Source organism: Urocitellus parryii, chromosome 14 (genome assembly GCF_045843805.1).
Source record: "Urocitellus parryii isolate mUroPar1 chromosome 14, mUroPar1.hap1, whole genome shotgun sequence".
Lineage (NCBI taxonomy): Eukaryota > Metazoa > Chordata > Mammalia > Rodentia > Sciuridae > Urocitellus > Urocitellus parryii.
Genome location: NC_135544.1, coordinates 30,546,311 through 30,568,290, shown reverse-complemented (window position 1 = coordinate 30,568,290; position 21,980 = coordinate 30,546,311). Strand labels below are relative to the sequence as shown.

The 21,980-nt window shown below is 37.6% G+C and overlaps 1 protein-coding gene across 2 annotated transcripts in view; it reads left to right on the top strand.

Annotated features, from left to right (window-relative positions):
- The window catches only part of Tenm3 (teneurin transmembrane protein 3), a 439,811-nt gene that overhangs the window by 403,469 nt on the left and 14,362 nt on the right, over positions 1-21,980 (top strand). For both annotated transcript variants that reach the window (XM_026400587.2, XM_026400586.2), the window contains 2 exons: positions 14,913-15,088; positions 16,378-16,613. In XM_026400587.2, coding sequence (XP_026256372.1) covers positions 14,913-15,088; positions 16,378-16,613 — 412 coding nt within the window. The remainder of the gene's footprint in view (positions 1-14,912; positions 15,089-16,377; positions 16,614-21,980) is intronic.

Sequence of the window (21,980 nt, the reverse complement as noted above, 5' to 3'; positions counted from 1 at the left end):
TCTGCCTCCAGGGGATGTTCCACACAAAGATAACCCTTTCTCAGATTTCCAGGTACAGGAGTGATTTCTGAATGTCTGGAGGGGGAAGATGTCAGCCTAGTATGGACACTGCACTTCCCTTCTGGATCATCTCCCAGTTGGGAAAGGCAGTCAGAAAGGAGATAGAGTAGCTGGGGACACTGTCCACATGCTGCCAGTCACTGTAACTCCTCCCTTAGCAGCCCTCCATCCATCACTACCATCACCTCTCATAAACCCACCCACTCACACCCTTCCAAACAGATTTCCTAGACCTCAGGTTCATCCCAGAGTTTAGTAAATCTATGATTCTGAAAGTGATACTCCCCCCAAAAAATCTGAGAAACATTGATGTAAAGAAATGTCCACTTTGTGACTCTAACCAAAAAGTAGGTTTTGCCCCCTAAATGTATGTTAAGAGTGTAAGTCTGACATAAATTAACATTTTTCCCATCTCTGGGTCTTTTAATTTTGAAAGACAAATGTATAAAATCAAAGGCCAAAAACTGGTCTATTTAAGGGAAGTAGTTAATCAATTAGTTGAAGCATTTAATGAATGTAAATCAAGCATCAGCTGGAAGAAAGACAGCCTATTTCAAATTCTGGGGAATAAAACTAGAAGGAAGTCCTTTACTCACAGAAAATGTTTTTAAACTAGCTATTAGAATTAAAATAAAAGAAAGATTGCACAAATGTTATAATGTGGAGGAACAAAATGGTTGAGTATATAAATGTATCAGACTATACCTAGAGAAGACAAGAAATATTTGAATGACTGAACCTTAAACCTTTACAATATAAAGAAAGACCAGAATGATTTTTACGTTAGTGGTTATTTATATATAGAACTGGGGAGAAAGATTCTACCCAGTAGTTTCTCTTCACTTACCATATGCAGATTCAATTAAAGAGCAGCTCATTTATACCTGATTAACTTAATAAACAGTTCTATTTTCAACATTATTTACTTTTTTCATATTTTTATTGGTACACTATAGTTGTACATAATGGTGGGATTCATTGTTACATAGTCATACATGCACACAAAATAATAATATAATTTGGCCAATATCATTCCCTGGTATTTTCCCTTTTCCTCTTCTTCTCCCTCCCCCTGTCCCTTTCCTCTACTCTACTGATCTCCTTTGATTTTTCATGAGATTTACACACACATACACACACACACCTTTTGTTTCTTTTTCCTTTTTAGCTGCTACTTATGAGAGAAAATTTATAAACCTTGACTTTCTTAGTTTGGCTTATTTTGCTTAACATAATGTTCTCAATCCATCCATTTTCTAGCAAGTAACATGATATCATTCTTCCATAGGGCTGAATAAAACTCCATCGTGTGTGTGTGTGTGTGTGTGTGTGTGTATACACACCACATTTTCTTTACCCATTTATCCATTGACATACATCTACCCTGGGTCCATCATTTGGCTGTTGTGAATGGTGCTGCTAAAAACACGCATGTGTTGGTATGATACGTTGACTTTAGTTCTTTTTTTAATATTTTTTTAGTTGTAGATGGACACACAATATCTTTATTTATTTTTATGTGGTGCTAAGAATTGAAACCAGCACCTCACACGTGTGAGGCAAGTGCTCTACCACTGAGCTACAGCCCCAGCCCCCTGACTTTAGTTCTTTAGGATAAATATCAAGGAGTGTTAAAACTGGGTCACATGGTGGTTCCATTCCTTGTATTTTGAGGAATCTCCATACTGATTTCCATAGTGATTGTACTAATTTACAGTCCCACTAACAATGTAAAAGTGTTCCTCTTCCTTACATCCTCTCCAGCCGTATTCTTTATGGCTGCTATTTTAACTGGAGTGAAATGAAACCTCAGTGTAGTTTTGATTTGCATTTCCCTAATTGCTAATGATGTTGATCACTTTTTCATATATGTGTTGGCCATTTATATTTCTTCTTTTGACAAGTATCTGTTTAGTTATTTCACCCATTTATTAATTGAGGGTTTTTTTGTTTTGGTGTTAAGCTTGTTATATATTTTGGATATTAATCCTTATGTCAGAAGAGTAGCTAGCAAAGATTTTCTCCCGTTCTTTTGGTTCTTTCCTCATATTCTTGTTTCCTTTACTGCACAGAAGCTTTTAATTTGATGCCATACCATTTATTAACTCTTGGCATTGTTTTCTGAGTTTTAAGGGTCCTATTGGGAAAGTTGTTGCCTGGATCTTTATTTGGAGTATTATATGTCTTCTCATAGGAGCTGCATAGTTTCTGATCTAATTCCTAGGTCTTTAATCCACTTTTAGTTGACTTTTATGCAGAGTGAGAAATCAAGATCTAGTCTCTCTTTGGTCCACTTTGAGTTGAATTTTGTGCAAAGTGAGAGATCAGGATCTAGTCTCATTCTTCTACATATAAATAACCTATTTAACCAGCAACATTTGTTTAAAAGTCTGTATTTTCTCCAGTGTATGTTTTTGGCATGTTTTTCAAGCATCAAATGACTGTGTCTATGAGGGTTTGTCTCTGTGTCTTTCATCCTATTCCACTGGTCTTTGTGTCTGTTTTTATGCAGTTTCTGTTACTGTAGCTCTATAGTGTAATTTAAAGTTAGGTATTGTAATGCCTCCAGCATTGTTTTTTGGTTTAGGATTGCTTTGGCTTTTCTGAATCTTTTATTTTTCTAAATGAATTTTAGGACTGTGTTTTCTAGTTTTGTGAAGAATGCCATTGGTATTTTAATGGGGACTTTATTGAATCTGTATGTTGCTTTTGATAGGATAGACCATTTTAAAAATGTTAATTCTGCCTATCCCTGAACATGGGTTGTCTTTCCATATCTTATGTCTTCTTCACTGTTCTGTAGTTTTCATTATGGAGGCTTTCACCTCCATGGTGAGATTTATTCCAAGATATTTTATTTTCCTTATTTCTAAACAGATTCATTTTTAGAGTATAGAAAAGCTATTGATTTTGTAACCTACTACCTTGATGAATATGTTTATTAGCTCTAGTGGTCTTTTAGTGGAGCTTTTGGATGGATTTTCAAATTATAGGATCATATCATCTACAAACAGTGATAATTTGACTTCTTTCTTTTCCTATTTTTTCCCCTTTTATTTTCTTCTCTTGCCTATTTGCTCTGGATATAACTGCTAGTACTTCACTGAAAAAGTATGGCTATCCTTGTCTTGTTCCATATTATAGAGGACATGCTTTCAATTTTTCCCCATTCACTATGATGTTGGCTTTGAGTTTGTCATATATAGCTTTTATGATGTTGAGGTAGGTTTCTTCTATTCCTAGTTCTTCAGTGTTTTATCATGAAGGGTGCTGAATTTTATAAAAGGTTTTATCTGCATCTATTGAGATGACTATGTGATTTTTGTCTTTAATTCTATTTATGTTATAAACTACATTTTTTTGTTTAACATTTATGTTAAACCATCCTTGCATCTCTGGAATAAAACCAACTTGGTCATGATGTACGATCTTCTTAATATGTTGTATAACACAATTTGCTAATTATTAATTATTTTTCCATCTAAGTTCACCAAGGACATTGGTCTGTAATTTTCTTTCCTTGATGTATCCTTATCTGGTTTTGGTAAGAGTGTGACACTGGCTTCATAGAATGTAGTTGGAAGTGTTCCATCCCTTTCTATTTCATGAAATAACTTAAGGAGCATTGGCATTTATTCTTTATTAAAGATCTGCTCAGATAATCCATATGATCCTGGACTTTTCTTTGTTGGAAAACTTTTATTACTACTTCAATCTCATTGCTAGTTATTGGTCTCTTTAGGTTTTTGAATCCTCTTGACTCAATTTTGGCCATATGTGTCTATAAATATATCTATTACTTCTAGGTTTTCCAATTTATTGGAATGTAAGTTTTCAAAATTGTCCCCAGTAATCCCCAGGATTTCTGTAATGTTTGTGGGGGATTTCTCCTTTTTTGTTCTGTAATTTTATTAACTGGGGCATTCTTTTTCTTTTGGTTAGTTTAGCTAAGGGACTATCAATTTTGTTTATCTTTTCAAAGAAGCAGCTCTTTGTCTCATTAATCCTTTGTTCTTTTTTAATTCTTAATTTCATTGATTTTGGCTCTGATCTTATATTTATTATATATCTTATAATATTTATTATAATAATTTATTTATAATAATTATTTCCTTCCTTCTACTGACTTGCAATTGATTTATTCTTGTTTTTCAATGGCTTACAGATACATCATTAGGTTTCTATTTGAGATCTTTCTGATTTTCTTAAATAGGGACTCATAAACTTTCCTCATAGAACCACCTTCATAATGTCCCAGAAATCCTGGTATGTTGTATCATTATTCTTATTTGATTCTAAGAATTTTTTAAATTTCTCTCCTGATTTCTTCTATCTCCTATTCATCATTCTAAAGTATGGTATTCAATCTCCATGTGTTTGTATAGTTTCTGTAGGATTTTTTGGGATTGGTTTCTAATTGCATTTCATTATCATCAGATAAAATGCAAGGAATTATATCAGCTTTTTATATTTGCTAAGAGTTGCTTTGTGACTTGAAATAGAGTCTATTTTGGAGTTTCCATGAGCAGCTGAGAAGCAAGTGTATTTGGCTGTGTTGGATGAAATATTTTACAAATTAAATGTCCATTTGATTTATAATTTTTTAGATCTGAAGAGACTTTACTCAGTATACATCTGTATCGTCTATCTATTGGTGAGAGAGGTGTATTCAAATCACCCAGTATTATTGTGCAGGTTCTGTGTCTTCAATTCACATAGTATCTCTTTTATGTAATTAGGTACACCAACATTTGGGGTATAACTATTATCTATCATTATATCTTCTTGTTGGATTATTCCCTTTACCAGTATGAAGTGACCTTCTTTGTCTCTTCTGATTAATTTTGTCTTGAACACTGCTTTGGTGGTATGAAAGTAGCTACTTCTGCTTGTTTTCAGGCTCCAGTGCATGATGTATCACTTTCTCTCCTTTCACTTTCAGCCTATGGCTGTCTTTGCCTGTAAGGTGAATCTCTTTCAAGCAACATATATGTTGGTCTTGTTTTTTAATTTATTCTGCCAGCCTATTTCTTTTAATTGGAGAGTTGAGACCATTTGCCTTCAGTGTTATTATAGAGAGATGTTTAATTTCTTCCATTTTGTTTTATTTCTACTTAACTTGATTCTGCTTCTCATTTTCATAGCTACTCTTCAAATGAGATTTGTCCATTCGTGAGCTCTGGAGTTTGTTTTTGATTTTTTCTATGTGTAATATTTCGTTGAGTATTTTCTGTAGTACCAGCTTTATATATGGTGACATATATAAATTATTTTAATTTCTGCTTATCTTGGAAATTTTTGCTTATATGCTTATCTGTTTGCCTTTTCCATTCGGAAAGATAGTTTTTATGCATCTAGGAATCTTGACTGACAATTTTTTTTCCGTCAGGACTTGAAACATATTATTCCAAGTCCTCCTAGATTTTCCTATTTATCCACTAATACCAAGTATTCATTTACTCACCTATACACTTATTCATTCAGTATACGGTGTATCGTATGCCAGGTACTGGCCATATTACTGGAGGATTCAAAGCTGAAAGATATGTTTGCTTTATTCAAAGAGCTCAGCGTGCACTGGGGACACAGATAGGTATATAATTATAAGAATGGTAAGTGCAAAACAGTTATCCAGTGCATTGTGCAGATATAGAGGAGACTTGCCCAAATCAGACTGGGGACAGGGAAAAGGCAAGAAACACTTCATACAGGAGATCATTTGAGACTCTATGTTGGAAGGTGTGAATAAAGGTTAATAAGAAGCAGTGTAGTGTTCCAGGCCAGAGAAAAATCTTTAGTTAGTAATCACAGCACAGCCACATTTAGAAAAAAAGTCCCTCCACACACAAGAGCATGAAACATGTGTGGGGACATATGAAGATGAAACTGGAGAAGGAGTTGGAGGGAGTTGGCACTTCTGCTTGAGCAGGGCTTATACTGATGTGCTCCAGGATCAGAGCATCTGATGCATCTTCCATCCTGGGTATATGTAACTGAATAAAAGAGTTTAAGGGGGCTGGGGATGTAGCCCAGTTAGTAGAGTGCCTGTCTTGCACACACAAGGCTCTGGGTTCAATCCCCAGCACCCCCAAAAAAAGTGTATCAGGGAAGCAATATGGTTCAATCTGGTGACCATATAAGACAGTTTAAGTTAGAAAGGTAAAAGATTGGAAGAGGAAAGGAAAAAAAGGAAAATGAGATGGGAAATCTAGTTAAGACTGAGCTGGGCACTGAGGATACACAAGAGGAGATAGAGTAATCATTAGAAGGTAAATAAAACTTAATGACGGAATGCAAAATGTGAGGCAGAAAGAGGATCTCTGATGAGTCCCTGTTTTCCCAATTTAAGTGATGAAGAGGCTGGGGAAACACCAGAAAGAAGCGGGTCTGTAGACAACAGATGAGTTCAGGTTTGGAAATTACAAATTTGAGGTTCCCGTGTAACCTGAAATGTCTGGGGAAACTTAGGAGAAGCCAGTTCTAGAGATGTGGGTGTGACAGTTTTGAGAGAACTGAAGTTATGAGTGTGAATGAAATCATACCAAAAAAGAACGTTAAAGATTTGGTTATAGAGTGGAAAAAATGTATTAATAATGAATTTATATTAATTTCCTGTGGTCTAATAATGACAGTGGTCATGTTAATACTTTAGGATCTGCTTTCTGATACTGGATACTGTGTCTCTCATTTTTTTTTTCTTTCTTCAAAGTTCACCTGCCCTGGTACCTAACAGCACTTCTCATGTTTTTTATCTTCCTCTCTCTCTTTCTGATCTCTTAAATGCACCCCCCCTCCTTTTTTTCTTTTCCTCCCTAAGAAACAGCATAGGTTGATTGGAAAGGGTTCTGGACTTCTACTGAAGACTTGGGTTCTCATCCTGATTTTGTCAGTCCCAACTGTGTGACTTTAGGCAAGCCATGGCACCACTCTGAATGTTTGTACTCTCAAGTATAAAAATGAAGAGCTTCTTAATAATTAAAATTTCCTTCCTATTCGGTAAAAATATACATAAATATATATTTTTTCCCTGCATTTCTCTCCAGCTTCTCTTAGGTTCCTGTCAAAGATTATCCCAAAAGAAACATATACCAAAAGTTACCAGATTTCCTTGTCTAAACTTGCACATATTCCATTTCTGTTGAACCTGGTATCTCACACATTATGTTGGTTTGTAAAAACAAATGATTTTTTTCCAAATGGGATACATACTTGATAAAAATCTTTCCAATTTACTGAGTCTCCCAGTCCATGCTTCTCACTCATTATAAACCATGTCCTGGATTTGGGTCTGTATATGGGTTTGGGTCTGGAGAAGGCAGACTCAAGCACCTATTGAAATACAAGGAAATCAACAAGAGAAGGATGGATTTGTTCTCTTCTGCAATTAATGGAATAAATCCACGAGCACACACAATTCTGTTTTACAGTCTATGGAGCAAAAACTTCTCTTGCCGTCAACTGTAATTTCAAGACCTGCCATCTAAATCATTAAGATAGGTCCCACTTATGTGTGCTTTCTTGTCTTCCTCATTCAGTGAACAACTTTTTAATGAGGGCTGGAGGATAGCTCAGTGGTACAGTGCTTTCCTACCATGTAAGATGCTCTGGGTTCAACCTCCAGTATCATCCCCACCCATACCCCAACCCCCAAAAGGCCAGTTTAAATATAGAACTTCTCTTAATCATGGCTGACTCAGAGTCTCTTGACCTCTAAGAAAACTAATTCTGGACACCCTGACTTAAATTCCTTTGTCTCAAGGCTGCAAGTTTCAGAGCTGGACATGATCACTTTGTCAGTTCTCCCTAATGTGGTAATGACTATGTAAGAAAAAGGCACTGGGTCACTTTTCTTGAATTTTATCCTTAGAAAAAGTATCATTTCTGGGACCTTTTATCACTGAACTCAGTGTTCAGAAGGACTGGACCTGAGATGAAGGAGGAAAGATCTGCCCTGTCTGTTCTTTGAATTCATGTTATCTGGGGTGTTTAGGGAAAGAGAGAGGGAGTAGCAGCTTGACTGCAGACTGCTGCTGCCCTTTCTGGTTTCCTGGAGGCAAAGCACAGGTCAGAATCTGCCCCTGTCCACGTGACCTCCTAATGAAATGCAGCAGCACCGAAGGAATTTAAATTGGTGTTACTCACCCTCCCCCATTCAATTCTCACCCTCTCTCATCAAGATTCTCTCAGCTTTGAGACAAAATCATGGAAAATAATACTTTCTTTTGTCTTTCTTAAATTTTGCACTTTCCCAATCATTTGTGGTTCAGTGTAGGTGACAATCAGCTGTGTATCAGGTGATACCATGATCTTGGAGACTGTCAGTTATTTTACTTGTCTTGGTGATGGAAGCATTTTGTACATTTTTTTTTTTATCCAGACCTAATTTTTTAAAATGATTTTGATCAGGAAAGAGGTTTTTTGTTGTTGTTGTTTGGTTGGGAGTTTGTTATTGTTGTTGTTGTTTTGTAGTTGTGTATGGACAGTAGACCTTTATTTGTTTATTTTTATGTGATGCTGAGGATTGAACCCAATGCCTCACACATGCTAGTCCAGCACTCTGCCACTGAGCTATAGCCCTAGCCCTCAGAACCTAATTTTTGAGGATTTCATACTGGCAACAGTGCTACTAAGTTCAAGAAATTTGAATTTATCTGCAAGATAATTGTTAAAGAATACTTAAATGTAGAATCTTTTGATATTAGTGCTATAAATCACAATATTGCTATAAGGATTCCAAATCATCCCTCCACTGGACGTTTTAAATCAGGTTCTATTCTGTTTTTGCTGACTGTACATCTGTCCTTTATCATGATCAGGGAATGATTTGTACATACAGTTTTGTTGTTGTTCCCATGGAGTTAGTAATTTTGTTCTGCTTTACCACAATGACAGGAAGTTATTGCAAATTAACATAATGGAAAAAGTATCAACCAAGCAGACAGCAACACTGAGGGGATTTTGGTTGTTGTTGGCTGTTAAACCACAAAAAGAAATTTGAACCTAAGGAACTTGTTTAGATGGACAAAAAGATTCTCTCCCTCCATGTATGGGGGACAGTAAGAAGGAATAGGTAAGGCTTTCATGGGAGTACTTATAGGATTCATGTCTGAAATTAGCTCTCAGAACAGATTATCCTGGGATGGCCCTAGGAAGATGAGGAAGAACTAATCATTACTAAACCTGACCATCTATCCCATCCGGAAGCCTCCAGAAGGCACCCAAACCAACATCTGCTGTCTTGCCAACAGGCCTGTTTCTGAATAGAGAAATCAGGGAGGTGGCAAGACACACAGTTAGCTGGCTGTCATTTACTCTTCTACAAGTGAAGAGAATGGAGAGCTGACGGCACTGCCAAGGTTATGTGTGTACATCTGTACGTTTGTTTCATCTTTGAGACAGACCAGTTCAGTGTCAGGCTCTTAGTGACCTTCTGTTCTTTCCCTGGTGGGATGCCCTTATTTGATGGTTTTCTATTTGAAGGTCTTTAATTTTGTTTGCATTTTTACCTAAACCTGCTCTCACTGACCATCAGTGAAAAGACGAAGAACAAATTGCTCCTCCGAGCAGCCCCATCGCTCACGGCTTGTGCTTCTCTAAAATCCTACTCTGATTTACACATTTCTCTCTCAAAGCAGAAGATAATTCTTAAAATGTGCATTTGATGAAAGAAGCCATTCTGTGGGGAAGCACCGAAGATAATAAATAATCCTGTGATCAAGTTGTAAAGAAAGTTTTCTAAAGCTGCAAATTGTTTCCACTTGAATAAATTTGCAATATCAATAGTCTATCGACATAAGGTTGGTAACAGTCTAAGTCAATTTTTCTCTCAGTTGAGGTCCTATTGAAGATGTTTAAACAGAGAGAAGCATTATAATTATGGTGTTTCAGAAGATTAATTTAGTATCAGTAAGTATGGAAAGAGGCAGGTAAACCAGTTGTAAAAGTCTAGGGCAGCTGTGGGAATGGAAAGATAAATACCTGACAGATTTTATGAAGGAAAAATGAAGAGTTGGGAACTTCATGTCTACAAGGGGAGAGAGAAAATTTCATGTCAGGATGAGAACAATATTTTCAACCAAGAATGACTGAGGCTACAGCTCTCTGGGGCATTGATCAATAATCCTACTGCTTAGGAAACTTAAAAGGAGATTTTTAAATAAACCACAAAGGCTAAAACAGCAAGTTTAGGCACAAATGCAATCAAGATTCAAGACAAACAAATAGATAACCATCAAATCAGGGCATCCTATCAGGGAAAGAGCAGAAGGTCATCAGGAGCCTGAGGGAGACTGTCTTTCCCAATGAGAATCCTCTGTGAAGAGGGGTCAATTGGGAGCAGCAAAGAATGTGCTATGTGATGCTTTTGGAGCTGTGAGGCTAAGACCAGATGAGCGGAATGAAGAACACAAAGTTGATGTTCTGTTCAAATTCCCTAGAGCCTATTACATTGTAAATTCAAAAAGCTAATAAAAGAAAACTACATCTCTAATATACAAGCTGAGCAGGGTTAGTTCACCACTAAGGCCAAGCAACAAACATTAATTGAGCCACAAAGTTACACATAAGCAGAGAACATGGCCAGCAGCATATATATTTGATGTAAAGGTCTCTTTCAGTACCTAAGGTCAAAGTATTCCAGAGGATAGTTGATCATTTGCTTGTACATCATTTTTCTCCTTTTGTTGAGGTAAAGAAGGGTTAGCCACCATTTCTAGAAGTACCTAAAAATTACCTTTGACAACTTATTTTCTCTCACTCCCTTATCCAGAGTCCCTGGTCATTTTGTCTCTCATCCACCTTGTTTTCATTTCTATTCCACAGGTGCTAATCTGTGAAAACAGTTTTCACTGATCTTCACTGAAATGAAATGAAATAATGATGAGGAAAATTTTTTCATGAAGCTTTTGTTAGGGCTCATAACATAATACCCCAAAGTATAGTGCTTTAGCACCCTGAGTAACTTGAACTGAAGGAGACTGGAAAAGCCTGAGAAGCAAGAGGTTCCTGTGACCTTCTCCCACCTTCCTTTCCTCTCCCCTCATGTCTCCCCAGAAGCAGTTCATAAAAACTTGAATTCTTCTCTCCCAAAGAAGATTACAAGCTAGAGCTTCTCTCCACATGATATGTAGAAAGGTCACTCTCTGACCTACCTCCCTGAAAGTAGGCCTTGAGCCTCTCATTTCACAAAACTCCAGCCCCATACCCAGGGGTGGGGTGGGCTGGGATAGTGATGCTATGTAGGGAGACATTGCTGGGTTCCCCATACCCCAGTTTGTCTCCATTGGGTCACACCTATTTTGTCCAATCACATGTCTGTCCACTGCCCATTCTTCATGGAAGCTGAACATAAAAACACAGCTCTCCCTAGATCTTTATTTTTGAAGGTTCCTGTATCTTGTAAAACTTAAATAAATCCGTTATACTTTTCTCATACTAACCTTTTGTTTCAGAGTGTCAATCACAATCCTTGTGACAGCTAAGGAAAAAAGTATTACACCTTTTCACCCCTATACTGTATTCCTTTTAAAGAACTATCCCATACCCTGAAATTAAGTCCTCTCTACCTTCATTGTGATTAAACAGTCTTTCTTTATTAAAGATAGGAGTAATAGATGGTAGTTTTTTGTTGTGTCTTGTTTTGAAAACCCTACGTTCATCGTTCATTCTCAGTTTCTTTTCTTGTTTTATATAATCCCCAAATCTGGAAACAGCTCAATGCCTGACCTATCACCCTGACCTTGGGCTCCTTCAGTACCACCTTTACATTGGCCTTATTAAAACCTTGCTTTCCTTTACAACCTTTGTCAGCACTGCATAATCCCTAACACCTCGAGGCCTCCCTCCACACGCCCCCATGAGGACCCTCTCTGTTTCCAATGGCTCTTGTACTCACTGACCTCTTCCTTCCCTGTCCTTATGGCTTTGCAGTTCCACATCACTGCCCTCCTTCCGCTGTTTGCCCTCCTATGCCAGATCTGCCTCTCTACATCCCACATCTGTTTCCAGGCTAGCCCAGGCTCTTCTTGGTTCGGCTCTTCCCTTGCTCCTCCAGTGTGGAAGCATCTCCTCCATCAGCATATGTGACTTCTCTCCCCCAACACACTTCTTGTTGTCTTTGTGTTCATACCACCCTGGCAGCTGAACTTGTCAGGTGATTGATTAGGAAGAAGCCCTGATGGCCCTTACCCCATTGCACCTTTCCTGATCTTCCTTGGGCACGTGCAAACACCTCCTCCTTATTTATGCCTGGATTCAGATCTGGCCAGTCCTTGGAAGGCACAGAGTCAGAATCTCCAGGGCTAAACTGTTAAGCTGGGCCACTAGGATGTCCGCTTATCCCTGTGTCGTTCTGACTGTACTACCTGCAAAGGTTACTTGTATTTTTATTTCCCAAAGAACCAAAGGCTCATAGGTTATAGTCTGAATGCTCAGCATCCTGGGCTGCATCTCCGTGTGCTCAGCTTCCTGTGATACAAAATGCCTGCCCAGCAGGAAATGGAATGAGTGGTAAGCCAATGAAAGCACCAAGTCAAAGGTTGGGGAAACGCTTTCTACAGGAGAAAGGTGACGCTTCTGCTTGAGATTGAATGGGGCTAGAAAATATAAACCATCGAAAGGGCAGGTCAGTGGCAGCAGCAAGAATGAATCAGCAAACTGCTGGCGGGTAGTATCATATATATAAAGTAGAGTTCTCAACTTTAAATCAGGCACTGTGATTTACAGAAGTGCTAATGGGCCTGGGGTCAGGTACATAATAGTTCCAATGATGGCCCAGTCATGAAAGCCTGATCAAGCCATCTACCCACAACATATTTTCATTTCTCCTTCTGTAAAATGGGGGGGGGGGCAGTAGTGCAGTACAGAACAATCTTCTCTATAGGAGCATTCAAAGGGGTGTTAATTTTTCAAACCAAATAATATCTTTTTCATGTGATGCACAAATTATACCAAATTTAAGATTGATCTTTAGGCTGGCTTTGTCAGTAATTCCATGACTCTGCTTTGCTGTATAAATAAAACCTGTGCATCCTTGTTTCTTCAAGAGGAATGATTTCTTCCAAAAGGCAATGACCGCAATAAACTGTGTTGGATTTCTTTCATTTATGTCTTAATCTGCTAGGGGCACTTGGGTTAGAAGGGAGGGCAGGGTATCTGCTTTGTTTCCTCAGCTTTGCCTTTTGTGAGTCCAAACAATGATTATTACTCTTAATGGTACATTTGCTTTGTCTGTTTCTCCATCTCTCTAGGCTTCTCCCTCCTGAGTGCCTGTTCCTGCCTCTGGAGGAGCAGCTTGTCAGACCATGTCAGTCAAACCCATGATCTCACTGATACTGTCCCCTCTGAATTAATGGGATCAGCTCAGCACCAAGCACCAAACAGACCTCAGTCTTTTTCCTTCTCTTTTCTTCCTTCCTCTCTCAACCATGACATTGCCTTTGCTGAAATCTTTTCCTTCTTATAACTACTAACAACATTTTCCAAAGCAAATGTTTACACTCTCCACCCTTCTATTTTAAAATTCTCTACTGTTTTATCTGAAAATATCATTTAAGTATTTTCGTACTCCCTACTCTTGTATTGCTCCATACTTGTACCTGTTAATATGATTTCTCTCCTACCTTTTCCCTCTCTTGGTCACTGGTCTTTAATGACATTCATTCTCTACTAATTTTGCTTTGGGGGCTTATTTTAAGTGGGACACAGTGCAAGTCTCAATTTCACTTAGAACTGTTTATTAATGAGGTAGTCTTAGTATCAATCTGAAATCCAACATGAAGTATATTGTTGTCCTGAGGAAATGTCCAGGTGTTTCACTGTGAGTTTTGCACTTGTTTCTCTTCATTTTAATAATGCAGACATTTTTGAAATTTTCTCTGGTACTTCCACAAATAGAAAAGTCACAAAACTCAATTCTTTAGTCAAATGTTATATCTATAATGTATGTTTATGAGCAAAGGGCAGCTTTTAAAATACATCTTAATATTTAAACAATAAGTTCTCACATTTATATGCTAAAAATGAGTAGGTATATAATAAAATATCAAACAATTATTAAATGTCAGGAAATATTGTATCTCGTTTCAGAAAACACATTGGAGATACCATCCATTCTGAAAATACCAGTATAAACAAAACAGGTTATTCTGATAGCCTACCACCACCACCATTCAAGTCCCAATTCATGGTTATGAAATATGTCAATTATTGAGAAATAATAAAAGTCTTTAGGGCTGGGGGATAGCTTAGTGGTAGAGGGCTTGCCTAGCATATACAGTGGGTCCTATCTCCAACACCACAGGGGGAAATGTCTTTATCAAAGCTTTTACTAATTTGTTGAAGATGTCTCAAGATACTGAAATCATATTTGCATATGCAAATATATACATGTATGTATATATGCTATTTTAAAGCCACATATATATGTACATGTATATATATGCATGTTGCACTGTCATAGAAGGCATATATAAGTTGATAAAACTTTAAAAACTGATATAACAGTGAATTAAATCTACTTGTGGAAAATATGAAGGAATACTAAGAAATTTAATATCAGCAAACATGTTCCCTTTGAAACAGCAAATTAGATGGGCAGAAGGATTTTGGTCACACTTCAAAGAATAATATGCTGAGATGGAGAGCTATTCTGTTTACTCTTGCTCTCACCGGTGAGGTTTCCCCATGTTAAACAGGCTTTTGATTACTTCAAAGCATGTTTGAAGTCCTTACTCTGCATAGCTCATGCACAAAGACAAATATTCCTCCAAATTTGTGAAGCTCATACTGCTGCACCTTCTAAGAAGAGCCTGCAGTTTCCTGTTTAACTCCAAGTCAATACCTCTTTTATTTAGCTATGACAGTGAAGGTCGTCTGACAAATGTCACATTTCCAACTGGAGTGGTCACAAACCTTCATGGAGACATGGACAAGGCTATCACAGTGGATATCGAATCATCCAGCCGAGAAGAAGATGTCAGCATCACTTCAAATTTGTCCTCAATTGATTCCTTCTACACCATGGTTCAAGGTAAACATGAAAGCATAATTTTAATTGATGATTTTAAAATACCACTAGCACCCAAACAGGATGTGACAGCCCTCATTTTCTAAGATGAATCAGAAAAGAGGAGGTGAAAATATAAACCTCTGGAGATACTGATGGAGTAATCTAGCACCTGCATGTAATATTTGTGCATTTATAGGTACATATTAAGACTACATAATATACACAATAATATGTTAACCTGAAAATAATGTTCTTTTACATTCCTATTTAATAAAATAATTTAATCCCAACTTTTTACATGCGGCATCAGATGATTTTTAGAGTCATCTTAACAGTTTTCTGAAGCACATTCTACCTCTGCCATTTCGGTACAGCATCTGAGGAGCAGTGCTTTATGACTGCACTGTGATGTGGTATTTGAATCTACATATGATGGAAATTTTGTCCCAAATCCCAAGTACCCATTTATGTAATATCCAGATTTCCTCTTTTTTTTTTCACCCAATGGTATACACATATACAGTGTATCCACCCTCCCTGTGATGGAACTTCCTGTCATAGTCCTTTATAAACTCATCTTGGGAAAAGGCTGTTGACTGTGACATTTGCAGTTGTGAAATCATGACTCAGAACAATTGCTAAATCTGGTTAAACTTGACCTTTTTTTTTTTTTTACCTTTTTCTTCGGTAAACTCTACAATCATCTAAATATAGCATTGCTTGAATCCATTTCCTTCCCAAATGGTCCTATACTATTTCAAAATTTTAAATTGAGGCAGTGGCCTACATTATGAGAGGATTTTCTATTTAAAACATTGCTGGATCCTTCTTAGAAGTCAGTTTCCAGGAGAATATCACTTTATCTTTGGGGGATGCAGCGTATAGATACTAATTCTTTGAGGGGGTCTGTGACAAAAGATAAAGGGATGGGTATATAGGGGAGACACCTCCTCTAAGACCTTGGAGGTGGTCACACCAGCCCCCTGAAAGACCACATACTTGGCTCTTTACAAACTATTGGCTTCCTATTCAGTGTGAGCCCTCATTCCATCAGACAAATTAGAAGAGAAATCTGCTAAAGTAGACTAGGACCTTAAATTCCCCTAGTTCACCTTTAATATTTATCTGTACCTTTGACAACATGAGACACTAGAAACCAAAGCTGTTTTGTTACTCTCTAAACGGACATCATTAAGTATTCCTTTTCATTGTTTTAATAAGTCAAAATTTTAGAAAGTTATATCACTTCTGAATGCACATCAACAGGTACTCAATCCATTTCAAATAGTTTTCTACTTCTTGTTTTTTAGATCAGTTAAGAAACAGCTACCAGATTGGCTATGACGGCTCCCTCAGGATCATCTATGCCAGCGGTCTAGATTCACACTACCAGACAGAGCCACACGTACTGGCTGGCACTGCTAACCCAACAGTGGCCAAAAGAAACATGACTCTTCCTGGTGAGAATGGCCAGAATTTGGTGGAATGGAGATTCCGAAAAGAGCAAGCCCAAGGAAAAGTTAATGTTTTTGGTCGAAAGCTTAGGGTAAGTTATTATTAGAGAGTTGGAGGAGGCTATTCAGACCTCTGTGCTATGTAGACGGCCTGACCACGAGGGCAGGACAGTCCTCCTGTCACCCTGGTCCTCCAATAGTGAGTGAGTGAGTGCCACACTCAAGGTGGCGCATGACAGGATGCCTCAGAACACAATTTATAGCCAGCCACCACATCATTAAGATTGCTCATAGTAAAGCTACTTCAAGAAATATTTAAATGATTGAAAAATAAATTTTTCCTTGGGAAATCAGGAACTTGCATATAGCACAATCCTGAATAGCCCAAATGTCAATCAATTCTTGTTTTACCAATCTTAATAATCTATCTTAGGCTTTTCCTTCACCAATCAGGAATGATGACTTAAGTGTGGAGATGGGCATAAGTAATGACTGGCTTAAACACTGGAAGTTTTCCCAGTCATGAGTATGTGTTTTGAGACAGGGGGCCATTGAAGGGTAAATTCTCAATATTTTTAAACTACAGTTTGGACACATAATAACACTGCCAACCTCAAAACCTAGCTGTCTTTTTGCTATCAATAGAAACCCCAACTTGTATGACTTTTTATGATAAATGTGATATTTCTCATCATGCTTGTATAATTCAGCTTTGCAAAATATTCCCTGCACTTTCTTGTTAGGTTTTTTTTAATCACTCTTACATTATGGGCCAAATATATCTAGAAGGTAAGCTATGATTTATGATAGCTATTTGGTAAAGACAACATAGATTAAATACTGAAACACAAGTTGCAAGAAACCACCTTCAGCCACAATAAACTAAACCTGATTCATTCTTTATATTAGCAAACAATTTTTAGTTTATCAGATAATGTAGATAATTCTTCCTAATATTATTTCCCTTGCCATTTAAAAAAAATTACTTAAACTCAAGGAATAAGAACAAAACATGAAATGTACCATTAATGTCCTTTTTTCCTCACAAAAGTGGCTAAATTATTATCTCAACACACAAACATTATTTACCTTGGCAACCTTTCAGGATTAAAAAAAAAAAAAGCAGAGGCTAAATATTGCATCTAGCTATTTCCAAGAAATAGAAAAGAATCAGTGAGTTGAAAATAGACTGTAGCTAATATCTGGGTCATATTCTGATTCCACTTCAATGGTGAGCCAGGTGTTTGGGACTCCACATATATGGTCTCTGGAACCATCATTGTGTGTTCCCACCTACTCATGTCCCAGGCTGCAGGAGCCAGGAGGGCATGGGTTTTGACAGGTGGAGGCTAGGGAAGAGATTGGCGGGGAGCCTAGTTCAGGGAGAGGATTGAGAAGGAAACTCAGTAAAACACAAGAGAAAAAAACAAGATTAGGTTAGAATGTAAAGTGATGGGCAGGAAAGCGAGCTCCACAATTCCTTCTGATCACACTTGTGGTCTGTTGCCAAAGTAAACTCTGGCTCCTGCCTTTTCCTCTACTGCACCCGGGAAGCAGTAGCTGCCTGCATCCTCATCAGCTGCTGCCACTACTGCTTCTTCCCTGGGCCTCTGCTGCCTTGGCCATTGCAAACTGAAAACTGGTTCACAGGCTTTATCTTACTCAGTTGTCCCTGAAGCAGAAATAATACACAGAGGCAGGATGTACATAGGATACAGGACTTCATCAAAAGACACAGAGGTACAGCTCATATCTGTGCTCTCTTTACCCTACATACGAAAGGAGACAGAGCACCTAACGAGAATTCAAAAATACAGATTCTCGATCTAGGCTCCACTTTTTACCAGTAGAAAACCTGAGGGAAGTCAAAACATCTCTAAACCTTAGTTTCCTTTTGTATATCATTTTATCTAGGTCATGCGAGATTATTTTAATAGTATCTAGATAACATCACAATATTGTAATCTATAAATTATGTCTGTAGCTATATATAGGTAAATAAAGTTTCCCCTGTGCTGCCTCTATTTCACACAATTGTTACTAGAATCAAATGAGACAATGTGAAAGTACCTTGAAAATAAAGAGGCACATTTATACAGTCCTTAACCCCAACCCGAGACTCAACCATATGTGCAGACATGGGTCCTTCCTACCCACCAGAGAGTCAACTAGAAAAGAGCTGTTGAGCTTGCTAGGAAAGAAAACATCAGTGGAAACAGGGAAGAGTGGGAAATACTTGGTGCACAAGGTGACCACGTGACACATTGCCTGCTGGTTTTTGAGACAGGTTATATCTCAGTGTATCCCCTCCCAGTTTGAAAGTGGCATAAAAGAATTTTGAGAGAGTAGAGGAAGAGAGAGGAAGCCCAGTCTGAAGTCTCTGATTCTAAATGAAGAAAACACCTCTCTTCAGGAAGGAAGGGAGTAAGGCACACTGGCATAGGTATTCTTTTTTTTTTCCCCTAAATAGCAGAAGCATAATGCTTCCACAAGACATTTGAGAAAATATACTCTTTAAAATGGCCTGCTCAGTCACACTGAAAGGAGATTTCCAGCTGGTTCGTGTGATTGCTCTCCTAGAGACAATGCCAGGATCACAAAAGAGGGCTTCTTACTTTCAAGATAAGATTGGATGTGCCAGCTCTGACTGCTAATCTGTGGATTCCAAGGGAGGAAATCCAGGGGGATAGTGGTGATCTGAAAAGCCAGCTTGGGGACTAGAGCTGGAGCCTGCCAAAGTAGGAAAGAGACGGTGGAGGGAACCTGTGGCCACACACAACATGAATCAGCCCTAGAGCCATTTTCACCCATCCTTTCCTGAGACCTCCTCCTACCTCTCATTATTTCTAGCAGAACATTCTTTACATTTTTAGGGTTTTGACCTAGATTTATCTATGTTCCTGACACTTGATGGACACTCAAATATTTAATCAGTGAATGAAGAATGAGGAGAGCCAGCCTCACAGTATGGGTCATCACTGTTTCACTGCATCTAGCTCTTCCTAAGAGAGGGGCTATATGAACAGCACACTCTTACAGATGTTTGTCGCTGTAAACAAACTTAACATTAGATTTAATAGATAGATAACTATAAAAGTGTGCATGTATAAAATAGATGAAGAAGTTTCTTTAAAAGGCAAGAATTAAAAACGGAAAATTATGTAATAAAATAGCAACATGAAATGCATTTTCTGTGAAACTGTGTTAGGGAAAGAGGGATAAGTACACTAGGAAATAATAGCCACATGAAATTATGACAGAGATGCAGGAAAACAGCCAAATAAATACAATGTCATAGCTTACTTATGGTTAGCTAAAGTTAAATATAAATACATGCATGGTAGTTCTTATCTTTGTCTTATAATAATTGGTAAATATTTATTTTATGGGGGAGTGAGGGGTCAAACCCAGGAGCACTTAACCACTGAGCCACATCCCTAGCCTTTTTTTTTAGAGTCAGGGTCTCACTAAGTTGCTTAGGACCTTGCTAAGTAGCTGAGGCTCGCTTTAAACTTGGCAGTCCTCCTGCCTCAGCTGCTGAGTTGCTGGGGTAATAGGAGTACACCACTGTATGCAGCCAACATTCCTAATTTTTATCATGGCTGAATTTTAGAAACAGCCATCAACCAATTACAAAACATAGTAGTAAAATTCATTTTAATAGTAAAATTCATCTCCTGAACATGCCCAGAATTCAGATACTTAAAGGAAAAATTATAGTGAATTATGTTTAAAAGGAAATTCTCAAAATTTGAAAGCCAAAAGTATGTTTGAAGTCATACATAAATATGGAATGTGTTTAAATCTTACTCTGCTTGTCACTTTGTCCAGTTGGAGGCACATGCAGTTAGCACTATCATAGACGCAGAGACACAGAACAGCAAGTTGATGCTCCAACTGGGACAAGGAGAGGCTTGATATTGTCATCATTTGTGCTGTGTAACAAGCCAGCCCTCCCTCTATACCATCCACAATATTTTGGATAAGTGAGTGTAACCTGGTGCAATGGCACCTCTCTTTGGAAAAATTATTTAATATCATTATGATAGTTTTTCAAACATTCCAGAGGGAAAATTATACTGCTCTCCTCCCAATATCAGAGGGATGTGCAATTAAGTGCAATCATGCTGGACAAGGTCTTTGAAAATGGAGATTTTTTATGCTTAAGAGAAAAATGCAATATAACACCAATGAATTCATGGTGATCTCTTATTCATACACAAAATTTGGGTTCAATTTTGGCTGCACATATCATAATGATCTGATAAAAAGTTTCCCATCTTTAGATTAACTATTCAACTTAACTTGATATTTTTATAACAATTTAAAATACTTATTAAAAGTCTACTGGAGCACAGACTTATGTTGGGCTTTATGACTGTAAAGTAAAACTACAAAAAGATTGACATGTTACCATAATTTCTAAAATCTAGAGTAAAGCAGGACCATGTCCTAGAATATTTGTGTCCCCTAACTGCTGCACTTTGTTTATAATATCCAAAGAAGAAAGTCTGGACATCTTTTGAGGGAGAGATAAAACAGGAAATCTGGTAGTATCTTTTGGAACTTTATATATTGAATAATAGCAAGCTCGTGTCTGGAAACTAAGAATGGTTAAGACCTTGGCTTGTATTGGAAAAAACATTCCCAACACAAACTCAATTACTTCAGTTTGAGAATACAAGAAAGGCATTGCATACAATATTTGTCTGGATAAAAAGAAAAATTAAAACATCTGTCCCCCTGTTTGGTCTCACAATGTTTCCAGATGCTTCCTCATGGTGACATTTGGTATGGAGACTCAGTGGCAACTCTCTGATGCTTATCGTTTGATTTTCATCTGGAGCTGTCATGTAGCCAAACTCACAAACCAAAGAAGCAAATCAGAAGCCAGTCACAGGTAGAGATAGTGCAAAGTTGGGTTCCAGAACTGTCTTTTTGCTCTTCTCCCCATAGCAACCATCACATCAAATCTGCATACCTGATCTCTTATAATCTAACCAGAGGAGATATTACAGAGATAAAGGAGGGTTAAAGAAAGCAGTGAAGGATTCAAATACAAATTAAGATGAATGCAAAGTAAAATACAAACAGATGGGACAATAATGTGGGCAGAATTGTCCATGGAAATTACAGTCTTTCATGGTTACTTATAGTTTGGAACAACCTAAGAAGAAAAGAAGAAGGCAAACCTGAACATTGGGGTGGGAGTGTCTTAAAACAGTCTGAGAAACCCCAGAGCCATAGTAAAACCATTTAAATTGTGCAAAACCTCTTCTTCAGGCATCAAAAATGTAGGACAGATATAAGATGAAACACTTGATTCTGCCAGTTATCAAGTTAATTTGACTTCGAATTTTTCTACAGACTTTAGAAAAGGTATTTGGAACATTAGCTAGTAGCTTCTATTGAAAGTACACTATTCTGCAAACTGAAACTGGTAAAGCTTCACAAAATTC